Source organism: Pseudonaja textilis, chromosome Z (assembly GCF_049901715.1).
Source record: "Pseudonaja textilis isolate UNSWEBS1 chromosome Z, rPseTex1.2, whole genome shotgun sequence".
Classification (NCBI taxonomy): Eukaryota; Metazoa; Chordata; class Lepidosauria; order Squamata; family Elapidae; genus Pseudonaja; species Pseudonaja textilis.
The window spans coordinates 2714543-2728233 of NC_142008.1; the positions used below are offsets into that span (position 1 = coordinate 2714543).

Genomic DNA, 13691 nt, shown 5'->3' on the forward strand with positions numbered 1-13691 from the left:
TTTTAGGTTTATCTGAGGGTGGGGCACAACAATTTTCAGGAAGAGAGAACAACAGGTAGAAGGTTCAGACGCTTAGAAAAGAATGTTTGCTGCTTGGGGTTGAACTGGGGGTGGGTGGGAGGGTGGGGGCTGGCATTCTCTGCGTCTACCCTTCTAGACCACTCAGAAGCTACAGCTGGTCCGGAATGCAGCTATGATGGTATAGGTAGTCCTTGAAAACAACCATTTGTTTAGTAACTGTTCAAAGTTATAATGGCTGTGGAAAAAGTGAAAAATTGTCATAAGTAGGGGTGGGATTCTACCAGTTTGCACCTATTTGCTAGAACCAGTTGTTAACATTCTAAGCAGTTCGGAGACCTGGTTATTTAGAAGAAATTACTGGCCTAATCCTGTAAGGAAGGCAGGAAGGAAACATTCTGGTGTTGCTTACAGAAACTGCCTCACCGTTAACCCCTATTACATTCTTGGCAGGACTAGACTTCCTGTCCCTGGGACTTCTCTGGAGTTTTTTCCCCTCCTTTGCTGGTACTTTGCTTGTGTGGAGGGACCATTCAAAGTTACAATGGCACTAAAAAAAGTGACTTATGACCATTTTTCACACTTATGACTGTTGCAGCATCCCCACAGTCATGAGAGGCCAAGCGAGGAGATGCGTGCCTCGATGTGAGTGATGTTGAGTTGACCACACCCATCCAATAACATGACCACCAAGCCATGTCCACCCAGTCACATGACCACCAAGCCATGCCTACCACCTAAGCCATGCCCACAGAACCAGTTGTTAAAAAATTTGAATCCCACCGCTGGTCATAAGTCACTTTTTTCAGTGCTGTTAAATCTTTGGTGACTAAATGTTGTAAGTTGAGGACTATCTGCAATCAGTGGAAGAGCTTGCCTCTAGAAATGGTGCTCCATCACTGGAGGTTTTTAAGAAGAGACTAGACAACCATTTGTCTGAAATGGTATAAGATCTCCTGCTTGGACTATATTAGAAGACCTCTATGGGCCCTGCCATCTTTGTTGTTCAGTGCTCAGCCTTCTTTAGGGCCCAACTCTCACGTTACTCCTGGGAAAACCCAAGCTTTGACTCTCTTTAATTAAGTAATAAACTAATCCTTTAGGTGGTTTAAGGACTTGTTTGCTTCCAGCGATAATTATGCAGAACTAACGAATGTTCAAATGTTCCGAACTTTTTAGAGCTGCTTGGTAGAAACCAGTTTGGTCTTGCTAAACTCAGCCAGACTGGAACCAAGTTTTCTGACCCCGGTCTAGCGAAAATGATGTGAAATCCTACAGCACGGTGTGGATCCCAAAACGGTGTTTCTCAACCTTCCTTGTTTTTAAAACGATAGGATCTTAACGCTGATGTTGAGGAGGTTGAGAAACCTTGCCCTAGAGCTGAAACTCTCAAGATCTCCAGAGCTGAATCACGATGATTTGAGATGACCTGGGGAGAACTTGCCGGCTGGAGACCTCCGGGATTCTTTTCAACTCTTGGATCAGAGCATCCTTTTTCTGCTTCTCCATTGGACACCGAGATTTCAAGGACACCTCGATGCCAACAGACTAGAAGCAACCAAGGGAGTCTGGAATGCTGCTCACAACTCAACCCAACCACAACAGCTTGGGTGGAGAACCACAACAGATGGAATTAGGCAGTCCCATGCTGAACTGCCATATGACTGGATGGTTTATAAATGCCAGTTGCCCTGTGCACCAGATCAGTTGATCTATCCAAAGCTTGTTCCTCGCATGCTCATGATGAGGCTGTGGGAGACAGTCCTTTGTGCTCTCCTGTCCACCCTCATTTCCCTCATCTTCGGTGGACTCTACACAATTGGACTGTTCCGCGGAAAAGACCGAAGGAACCCCCCTTGGACAAAGGTTTGATTCCATGGGTAGGTCACGGGTTAAGTTTGAGCAAACAACCCTTCTCATTTTTGGAACAGATGAGGAAGAAACACGGGGATATCTTCACATTGTTGATTGGAGGCCAATATATCCATATTTTGATGGATCCTCACATGTACAGATTTATCTCCAAGGAATCGAAAAGCAAGCTGGATTTTGGAGTCTTCGCGTCCAACGTCGTCGCAAAAGTGTTTAATTTCCAACCAAGCACCACGCATCATAAGATTGGGGAAATTGGCAGCAGGAAGTATCTTCAAGGAAAGAGTCTGCTTGCCCTCAACCAAATTTTGATGCAAAATCTGAAGGAAATCTTGCTTGATTCTGCTGGGGAAAAGGACTGGTGTCAGGATGGACTCTGGAGCTTCAGCTACAAAACCATCTTCCTAGCTTCTTTCCTGTCATTGTTTGGCGCTGTGCCTGAGTTGGAGGTCAACGGCAAAGGAAACACCAAGGACAGAAGAGGTAAACCCTACCAGAAGCTCTTTGAGGACTTCCAGCAATTTGACAAATTCTTTCCTCAAATGATCACTAACAACATAGATTCCAAAGCCAGGGAGGAAATCCAGAAGCTGAAAAACTACTTCTGGGATCTCCTGTCCGTCGAAAAAATAGACAAGAGGGAGGACATCAGTTTCTGGTTGGTGGACCAGGATCGACAACTGGCTGACGCTGGGATGAATGAGAAGATGAGGACTCAGGTCCAGCTCCTATACCTGTGGGCTTCTCAAGCCAACACGGGCCCGATGACTTTCTGGTTGCTTGCCTATCTTTTAAAACACCCTGAGGCCATGAAGGCAATAAGAGCAGAGGTAGAACAAGTCCTAAAGGAGACGGGCCAGGAAAAGAACCCGATGAACCTCTCGTTGCAGGCCATCAAGACTCCCTTGCTTGACAGTGCCGTAGAAGAAGTCCTCCGCTTGAAAGCTGGTTCTTTCGTATTTAGGACCGTGATGGAGGACTTCAGCCTCCAGATGGACAATGGAAAAGAATACGACCTTCGGAAAGGTGACCATCTACTTCTCTTCCCTTTCCTGGGACTCCACATGGATCCGGAAATCTACCCTGAGCCTCAAATCTTCAAGTATGACCGCTTCTTGAGCCTCGAGGGCAAGAGAAAAGAATTCTTCAAAAATGGCAAAAAGTTGAAAACTTGTATCATGCCTTTCGGAGGTGGGATGTTCATGTGTCCCGGACGCTTTTTTGCGATCAGCGAAATGAAAATATTCGCCATCCTGATGCTCACCCACTTCGACATGGAGCTGGTCAACCCAGAAGAAGAACTGCCTTCCTCGATGGAACACCGCATCGTGGTTGGGACGGCGCACCCGACACGCGACATCGATTTCAAATTTCGGCGGCGTCTCTAAAGTAACAAGCTCGTGGTGTTAACCTGGACTGTATACCAGATGGGGACAGAAATTAAGGTTGCCTCTAGATTCATCTTTGTATCCTACACAAGTAGCCTTGACAAATGACTGTAACGGAGTCTGCCCATTGCAGTCGTTTGTCATAACCATCACAAAATGCATCAGTGATGTAAACCATCTGACTTTATGACCTTGTTGGTGATGGTGGTGAAGTGGGTTTGCTCTGGGCACGGTTTTGCAGCTAAAACCCTGTAGCCTTTTGTTATACCCTTTTGAGTACAGAATTTCAGCAGCATAACTGAGGCCACTAACTTGAATTTTTTACCTCTTCCTACAGGCACCTCTTGAGTTAAAAGTATTTTTCCAAAAAACAAGGCAGTGACATTTATATGTCAGTTGCAAATCAGTGCCAAAATGGTATTATATTTATAACCAAGTTCAAAAACGAAGACTTAAAGCAAAGCTTGCAAGCAACAACGTTTTGCCCCATCGGCTTGCTTATCTAAAATGTCAGTTTTCGTGGCTTTCCTCCCATAGATAACAACCTTTCCTTGAAGCTTTGAATGAAAGAGAAAAGGAGAGGGAGAGAAATACTGCTGAATCTGAACATGTCCAATCCAAGAAAAATTGGGTTCTTGATGGGGCAATCCACTTGTCCCAAAAAATAAAATAAAATAAAAAATAGAGGATTTCTCCTGTTAGAGGTTTTAGCTTGTTGGTCTGATCTGGACCGGCCACTTCATGAATATCAAGGAATAGCCAGACTCCTACAAAAACTTTGGATATCCCTTTGGATGTTTTATTGCTTAATGCCATTTTAGCAAGAGTGCAGACAGGGAGGAAGACCATTTGAAATTCGTTAACTGATAATAAATTAGGTTAGTTCCATATTAGACCGACATAGCAAGCTGTCAGAATGTAAACAAAGATGCGGAGAGTGTAGGAAATCTTTCAGGGAAAAATTAAGGGAAGAACCTCAAAACTCAGAAAATTGCCAGAACATCCAGCTGTGATCATTGGGGGTGGGGAATGACCTGGCTTAAGGTAAGATTTTTCCACTGGAATTTTTGCGAGAAACTTTTTGTGGATTGAAGGTGAGCACCTTCGTGGTTTTCTTACAGTTACTAGGGAACATCATCAGTGCTAGAAGGGAGTGGGGATTGTGGAGAGGAGGAGGAGGAGGAGGAGTATATGGACTATGGGGTGCTTGGTGGTTTCCTTGCACATGTTTCACGATCCAACTGTCCCCAAGATGCTTTCTCATGAGGCAGCTGCGCTTTCTGGTTTTTCTTTAGAAGGCATTTCGCTTCTCACCCATGAAGTTTCTTCAACTCTGACTAGGTAGCCAACGAGGTAACATCATCAGTACTAGAAGCTAGAAACTCACTCTCTTTTTGCACTGTTGATGTTACTTAGCTGGGTTATGAAACGTCTGCATGAAAAAACACCAAGTCCGGAGAGAACCAAGGACCCAACACCCTTATTTCGGTACTGCAACCAAGGGAAAACTGGGATGAACAGAGAACATAAAAAGCTACCTTGTGACCCTCAGGGCAGCAGCAATATACAAACTATGGCTTCCTGACTGTAATTCGGGTTCTTAGTTCATTTTCTTCCCTGTCAGTTTCTCTAAAAACTTGGTTGCCTAACTGAGGAATGTTTATTAAGGATGGTGAGTATCCAAAAAACCTTGAGGTAAAGGACGCAACTGGATAATCAAAGCCCAGACACTTTTCTTAATGTATGCATGGGCCAATTACCCAGTTGTGGCCGCCATCTTGACTTTTTTGACACCCCTGGATGCCCCTGATGTAAAACATATTCTTTGAAACATAAAAGAACAGGTTAGAGTTCGTAGCCAACTTTCTTTGCCTCTTAGGTAAAGCTCTGCTTCCCATTTTATGTCTCAAGCACATTCATAAAACGCCTTTTTTGGGAAACAAAAAAAAAATGGTATTGAAAGGTCATAATTTGCAAACGGATGATGTTACCTAGCTGGGTCCTGAAACGCCTGCAAGAAATCCACCAAGCTCAGTAGAGCTGGCTAAATTAAATATTTTGATTAAAGAAAAAAAACCCACAAATATCTTTATTTCCGCTTGGAAACCAGTTCGGGAGTTTGTGCTTGAGGTGGAAAAAAATGAAACTTTGATTCTGGGTTCTACTGATTCGATAGATTTATTGTTATAGAAATGGCTAGTTTGTATTATTATGAAAAAGTAAAAAGTTGAGGGTAGATGCTAATGCCTTATTTTACTGTACCAAAAGAGTTGAAAGTCGATGCCTTTTTTTCTTTTTCCCTTGCTATCCACTTCCCCTTTTCTTTTCCTAACTTCCCTAATATTTACCTTTGTATCTTCTTTGTATGTCATATTAAATAATATAAATTAATTTAAAAAAAAACTATATTTAAAAAACAAAAGAAATCCACCAAACTCAAAGAACATCACAGATAATAATTTGTTTCTTAGAACCAGAGCTACCGAGGTGCTAATATTATTATCAAAATACTTTTTTCAAAAATTAAAAGAAAGAAAGGGATTTAGGAAGTAAATTGTTGCACATAGAGATGGCCCTCAGCTTACCCCAAATTTCTACTGTTAAGTGAGACATTTGTTAAGTGAATTTTGCCCCATTTCATCACCTTTCTTGTCATAGTTATTAAGATAATTAGTTAATAAGTTAATAAGTTAGTAACCCAATTGTTAAATGAATCAGGCTTCCAACCATTCACTTTGTTTGTCAGAAGGTCACAAAAGGTGATCACCGCCTCGGGATACAGCAACGTCATAAATATAAAATATGAATTTTGATCACATGATCAAAAGGATACCGCAAAGGTTGTAACTATGAAAATCCATCGTAAATCACTTTTTTCAGTTCCTTTGTAACTTTGAATGTTCATTAAACAAACTGTTGTAAGTCAAGGACTACCTGTAATTTCTACCTTCCTGATAAGAGAGTCATATAAGCTGTCGACCCAAGCAAATACAATTTTAATTTCAATATGATTTTACATGCCATATTCACCTTTACCTCACTATATATTATAATAACTCAGAATAATACTTGGGTGTGTATTGTATAAAGCAAAACCACAGCTGAATCCGTAAAGGCTTTATTTGTTTCTACAAAACCATTGTTCTTATATTTTGTGAGATTTGCCTTGTATCATTCAGAATTTGCATTTGTATTGTTCTTCCTTTCTTTCTTTTTTAACCTCGTGCTGCTCTGGAAATGTGATCTCAGTTGATAAAAATATTATCAGAAGAGTTCATCTTATCATTCCCATCAAACAGAAGCACTGAAATATAAACTTTTGCCATTTCGCATCTTGCTTTGCTCAGGCAAATCCGCTGATTAAAAAAGCACCGTGAAAATGTAATTATTATCACTTAATTGTCTCAAACGATGAGAAATACAGGTTGTCCCAACTTATGACAATAGAGCCCAAATTTCTGTTGCTAAGCAAACCGAGTTTTCCTCCAGTTACAATCTTTCTTGCCACTGCTGCTAAGCTAACGCTGCAGTTGTTAAGTGAATCATGAGTTGTTAAGTGAATCTGGCTCTCCCCCCCCCCTCCCCAATTAGCTTTGCTTGTCTGAAATTGGCTGGGAAGGTTAGAAATGAGGATCCTGGGACTACGCAACTGTCACAAATACATGCCTGTTGCCAAGTGCTTCAATTTCTATCACGTGGCCACAGGAATGCTGCAACCATCGTAAGTGTGAAAACTGGACAGAAGTCCATTTTCAGTGCTGTTGTAACTTTGATCAGAATAAACAAATGGTTGTAAATTGAGGGCTACCCGTAGGGGTATTTATTTTGTGCCCAATGAAATAATGTGTTTTATTCCTGGGGGGGTGGGGTGGGGGGTGTTATATACATTCATTTATTATTTTACAGATTTGTAACATCCCGAATTTTGTGAATCGTGTTCTGTTAACATTGTACCGGTTGGGATGTTATCTATGGCATATCCTTTGCAACTCTTCTAAAATAAACTAGATTAAAAGAAACAGGTATCTGTAATGCTTACAAAGGTGATTAGAAATAAAATGTTGAGACTTTGGCGGGGAAAAGTGCAGAGAAGAGCAACTAAGATGATTAAAGGTCTGGGGCAGTGGTGGGATTCAAAAATTTTTACTACCGGTTCCGTGGGCGTGGCTTGGTGGGCGTGGCAGGGGAAGGATACTGCAAAATCCCCCCTTCCCTCCCCACCCCGCCAACCTGCTTTCCAGCTCTGTTCTCCTGTGCAGGGCAACCAAAGAAGATCCAGCCGATCAACTGGGACTCAATGGGAGGCAGAGAAGAGATGGGGTTGGCGGGGTCAGTCAGAGGCGGGATTGGCCGGTTTTCCGGTTCTCCCAACTACTCAAACTTTCCGCTCCTGGTTCTCCAGAACTGCTCAGAACCTGCTGAATACCCACCTCTGGCCTGGAGACTAAAACATATGAAGAACGGCTGCAAAAATTGGGTATAGCCAGTCTAGAGAAAAGAAGGACTAAGGAACAGTATCCCAGTATTGGAGGGACCTCCAAAAACAAAAGGAGGCCGACTTATTTTGCAAGGCACCAGAGTGCACGCAAGACATAATGGATGGAAAGTGATTAAGCAGAAAAACAACCTAGAATGAAGAAGAAACTTTCTGACAGTGAAAACAATTAACCAGGAGAACAGTTTCTCTTCAGAAGTTGTCCCTGGAGGTTTTTAAGGAAAGACTGGACAGCCCCCTGTCTGAAATGGTATAAGGCCGTGATGTGCCGGAAGTGGCACGCAGAGCCATCTCTCAGGGGACACCAGCCGTCGCTGCCCATTGCTCTCCCGGGCCCTGGTGCAAACATGCACGCCAGCCAGCTGGTTTTCGTGCGCATGGGGGAACGCCGGAAACCGGAAGAGTAGCTGAGCGTGCACGTGCGGCAGAAAGTGGAGGCCCAGGTGGCTGGCGCGCATGTGCACCAGGGAGCTGCTCTTTCAGTTTTCGGCACTCCCCCATGCGCGTGATCCCATTTCAGCCCTCGGTGCCGAAAAGGTTTGCTAGCACCTGGTATAGAATCTCCGCTTGGGCAGGTTGTTGCACTAGAAAACCTCCAGGTCTCTTCCAACTCTGTTCTGATTGATTGATTCCTGTGAAGTTTCCAGATAACATGTCACCTTGCTCTCATATTATTCTGGCTCTTCGAGAGTTTAATTTTCTAATTTCAGAGCATCTGTTCCATCTCTCTGAATTCATGCACTGAGATAATGTATCATGACCCAGCTGGGCAACAGCATCAGTGCTAGAAGGAAATGAGGTTTGTGGAGGAGGAGGAGGAGGAGGAGGAAGAGGAATGAGAGGAGGAAGAGAAGGAGGGGGAGGAAGAGGAGGAAGGGGAGGAGAGAAGGAGAAGAACAGTGGGGTCCTTAGTGCTCTCTAAGCTTGGTGGTTTTCTTGCACCATGACCCAACTAGGCAACATAATCAGTGCTGGAAAGGGAGTGAGGTTTGCGAGGAGGAGGAGGAGGAGGAGGAAGACTGTGGGGTCCCTGATGCTTTCTGAGCTTGGTGGCTTTTCTTGCAGATGTTTCATGGCCCAACTAGGTAATGGCATCAGTGCTAGGAGGGAGTGGGGGTTGTGGAAAGGAGGAGGAGGAGGAGAAGTCAACAGAAGCAAATGTTGATTTTCCCAAGTTTCATTTAACAGAATACCAGAAGGGACCTTGGAGGTCTTCTAGTCCAACCCCCTGCTCAAACAGGAGGCCCTACACCAGGGATCCCCAACACCCAGGTCACAGCCCACTACTGGGTCTTTAGCCATTCAGAACCGGGCGACCGAATGCACGCACACACTTTATTTGCACAACTGGGTGCAAGTGCCTGCCGCTCGTGCAAATGGAGCTGCGCTAGTGTGCCCCCTTGCCCCCTTGCTCGCACTGCCAGTTCACACAAAGCCAGAAAAGTTGGAGATTCTGCCCTACGCCATCCCAGAAACATGGCTGCCCGGTGGCCTTTTTCTTGAAAACCTCCAGGGATGCAAGAGAAGGCGATGGAAACACCGACTGGCACAACTTTCTTTTATACACCACCCACGCCCAGGCATACCTAACGCCGGTTCCTTGCATGGACGCATCCTAGGAATAATTTAGCTATCTGAATAGAGGCCAGGAATTGCCAGCAAGGGCTGGTGAGAAACAGCAGAGAACAAACTGCCCCAATTCTTGATTGCAGATGGTGATGAAAGAAGCAAAACCAGCAATTAACGCTGGGAGAAGAAAGAAGCCCTACGTGGCTTCATGCACAGATGCAGGAAAACCCCGATTATCTCAAAATCCGATCATGAGGCTGCCTTTCCATGAATGAATTCATTTAGAATGTGGGTAGTCCTCGACTTACGGACACAGCTGAGCCCAAAATTTCTGTTGTTAAGTGAGGCATTTGTTAAGTGAACTTTTCCCCGTTTGACGGCCTTTCCCTCCACAGTTGTTAAGTGAATCCCTGCAGTTGTTACGTTAGTGGCATTGTTGTTAAGTGAATCTGGCTTCCCCGTTCACTTTGCTATCCAAGCAGTCCTTAACAAACGACTGCAATGGAATCGGTCGTAAGTTGCAACGCTTGTAAAACAGGCGAGTCGTGTGAATTTACACTTTTCAGGATAGTCATTAACCAAACGTGGTCATGTGAACCCAGGATGCCACAAACAGCTGTATATGTCAAAGCCCCAAAGTCTGGTCATATGTTCGCATGGGCAGGGCCAAGTGTTGGAACTTCAGATTTGGTCATAAGTCGAGAACTCCTTGCCCGAAAATTGAATTCCTGATTGTCTGGTCAGGACAATCTCTTAATGGTTTCTTAAAAGGAGAATGGACAGCCATTTCTCTGAAAGGGCATAGGTATCCTGCTTGAGCAGGGGTTAGACTAGAAGACCTCCAAGGTCCCTTCCAATTCTGTTACAGATAGTCCTCGACTTACAACCATTCATTTAGTGACCGTTCAAAGTTATAATGGCACTGGAAAAAAGTGGCTTATCGTGGTTTTCTATACGTATGACCGTTGCAAGATCCCCTTGTTCATGGGATCAAAATTCAGACACTTGGCAACTGGCATGTCTTTATGACAGTTTCAGTTCCCAGGGTCATGTGATCAGGTTTTTTTTTTTTTGCGAACTTCCAACATGCAGATACAATGGGGAAGCTTAAGATTCACTTAAGAGCCGTGTGCCTAACTGCAACGATTCACTTAACAACGGTGGCAAGGAAGGGCATCCAACGGGTCAAAACTCACTGGTCCCAAACAGGAGCTGTAAGCCCTTTTTGATTCTGGAGCATGGTAGGATAGGAGAGAGGTTTTAGGATTTCATGTCTGACCTTTTCCTCCTGGTACACGTGTTTTTGATTGAGGCTGGAATGATGTAACGTGCAAGGCCGGGTGAATAATAGTGCAATGTGCTGCAGAATTCTGGATGATGGCGTCGTTAACTGGAGGGATATGCAATAACAGTGGACGTGCCAGATGCTCGTTTGGTGAGAAGTGCCAGGACTGACATTCCTGGCTTATGACTGGCTCTGCCCATGATTTGGGATGATGATGAGATCCCACGAATGATTCACTGCAGCATGTGAAATGGTCCTCGGAGCAGCTGGAGGATGCTCCCATTTTGACAACCGTCGTTCATTCCCAAGGCCGTCACGCGTCACGTGGAAGGCACACCGGGGACCGGGTGCTGGGAAACATTGCTCTTGTTTTTCAGATCTTTTATGTTAATTGACGCTGGTTAATGAAGCCTAAGCTTAAGCCTTGCTTGGCTGACTTGTTTACATCCTGATCATCTGCGCAGAAATTCTGGTTGATATCCTCGGGGTTTGTTGTCCTTCACCAATGAACAGCAGAGTGTGAGAACACCCGGGGCCATCTTGACAAGGGACAAACACGGTTGGAAAAGATGCTGAATCTTGAAGTGTGTTTATCCAACAATCTTTCTGGGGAAGCACCCACCCACGTGGTTCCTCTTTCCTTCTTTTACTGAGTTAGGCCTACCAAAAACAGCTGACTTGCTTTGGGCTGCCAGAAGGAGAGATATTATCCACACTGCACAGGAGGGGAAGGGAGAGGATGAGAGGGGAAGGGAAGGAGAGGGAGGAGAAGGAAGGAAGGAGGATGAAGGGAAATGGAAGGGAAGGAAGGAAGGAAGGAAGGAAGGAAGGAAGGAAGGAAGGAAGGAAGGAAGGAAGGAAATGGGACAGGAGAAGAGAGGGAAGGGAGAAGGGGAGAAAAAAGAAAGGGAGAGAGGAATAAAGGAAGGGAAGGAAAGGAAGTCAATTGTTAACAGATTTAACAGATAATCAGAGTTGGAAGGAACCTTGTAGGTCATCTAGTCCAACCCCCCGCCCAAGCGGGAGACCCTACACTATTTCTGACAGAGGGCAGTCCAATCTCTTCTTGAAAGTCTCAAGTGATGAAGCTCCCACAACTTCCGAGGGCAACTTCTGTTCCATGGGTTGATTGTTCTCATTGTCAGAAAGTTCCTCCTTATATCCAGGTTAAATCTCTCCTTGTTCAGTTAACATCCATTATTCCTTGTCTGGCCTACAAGTGCTTTAGAAAAATAGCTTGACCCCTTCCTCCCTGTGGCAGCCCCTCAAATATTGGAAGACCGCTATCATGTCTCCCCTGGTCCTTCTCTTCACCAGACTAGCCAAGCCCAGTTCCTGAAACCGTTCATTGTGTGTTTTGGCCTCCAGTCCCCTAATCATCCTTGTTGCTAATCATCCTTGTTGGTCTCACTATGTATGACCATGTATCAGAATGGTCAAACAAATGGCAACTTCAAATCTCAACAAATAAATGCTCTGTCTTACATATTGTCAAAAAAAATAATCAGAAAATAAAATACAGGCTGAATAGTCAAGATCTTGTTGATGATCCAAGCTCCGTAAAGGACCTTGGAGTACTCATCTCTAATGATCTAAGTGCTAGAGCCCACTGTAACTACATAGCCAAAAAGGCACTAAGAGTTGTTAACCTAATCCTATGTAGCTTTTTCTCTGGTAATACCGCACTACTAACTAGAGCATACAAAGCATTTGCTAGACCAATACTCGAATACAGCTCATCAGTCTGGAACCCACATAATGTATCTGATATTAGCACAGTTGAGAAAGTCCAGAAATATTTCACAAGAAGAGTTCTCCACTCCTCTACTCGTTGCAGAATACCTTATGCCACCAGACTTGAAATTCTAGACCTAGAACACCTAGAACTACGCCGTCTTCGGTCTGATCTAAGTATGGTATATAAAATCATACATTGCAAGGTCCTACCTGTCAATGAATACTTCAGCTTCAACCATAACAACACCAGAGCACACAATAGATACAAACTCAAGGTTAACCGCACCAAACTTGATTGCAGGAAATCAAGACTTCAGCCACAGAGTGGTCAATGTCTGGAATACTCTACCTGACTCTGTGGTTTTTTTTCCCCAAACCCCAAAAACTTTAACCTTAGACTGTCTACTATTGACCTCAAGAAAGAATTATGTTGTCCTGATATTATTCAAGAGCCAAATCCAACAACAGCTTAAATATATTGTTTGAGAATTGCTCCAAGTGTGGTGCTAATTATTTATATATTATTTACTGATTTATAAAATTTATAGGCCACTCACCTTACCTGAAGATGGACAGCCTATAATTCTATCTTCCCTGGCCTGTTACAATTCATAACTCAAATAAGATTAAGTTTTTCTTTGTTCAAAAGTTACAGTTGACCTCCAGAAATAACCAGTGTACATTTCTGTGAGAGAAAAAAAGAATTTTGATACTGCCCTAGTCCCAAGCTCCATGTACTGGTAGTCCTCAAATTACAACAGATTGTTTAGTGACCATTCAGAGTTACAATGGTACCTAGAATGTCTTATGACCATTTTTCACACTTACGACTGTTGCAGCCATCCCCGTGGTCTCGTGATCAAAATTCAGACGCTTGGCAACTGACTGATATTTATGACGGTTGCAGTGTCCCATGCTACCAGCTCTTACAATGCTAGACAACACAGTATTAGCAGTACAGACCTTCACATTTCTAGGTTCTACTATATCACATGCCCTAAAATGGACACCTAACATCAAAAACATCATCAAAAAAGCACAACAAAGAATGTTCTTTCTGTGCCAACTCAGAAAGCTCAAAGTGCCCAAGGAGCTGCTGATCCAGTTCTACAGAGGAATGATTGAGTCTGTCATCTGCACCTATATAACTGTCTGGTTTGGTTCTGCAACCCAAGACGACAGACACAGACTCCAGAGGGTAATTAGGCCTGCAGAACCCTATGAACTTTATGAATTACTACCAACCTGCCTTCCATTGAGGACCTGTATCCTACACGAATCAAAAAGAGGGCTGTGAAAATATTTACAGATCCCTCACATCCGACAC

General features: G+C 43.8%; 2 protein-coding genes across 2 annotated transcripts in view; both read left to right on the forward strand.

Annotated features, from left to right (window-relative positions):
* Positions 1–13691, forward strand: part of CCDC13 (coiled-coil domain containing 13) — a 68634-nt gene that overhangs the window by 9560 nt on the left and 45383 nt on the right. The gene's annotated exons all lie outside the window — the stretch shown is intronic.
* LOC113449277 (7-alpha-hydroxycholest-4-en-3-one 12-alpha-hydroxylase-like) lies at positions 1762–4294 on the forward strand. Its single transcript, XM_026720320.2, is given in 2 exon segments — positions 1762–1846; positions 1849–4294. Coding segments are annotated over 2 exon segments (1515 nt in total). The 3' UTR covers positions 3279–4294.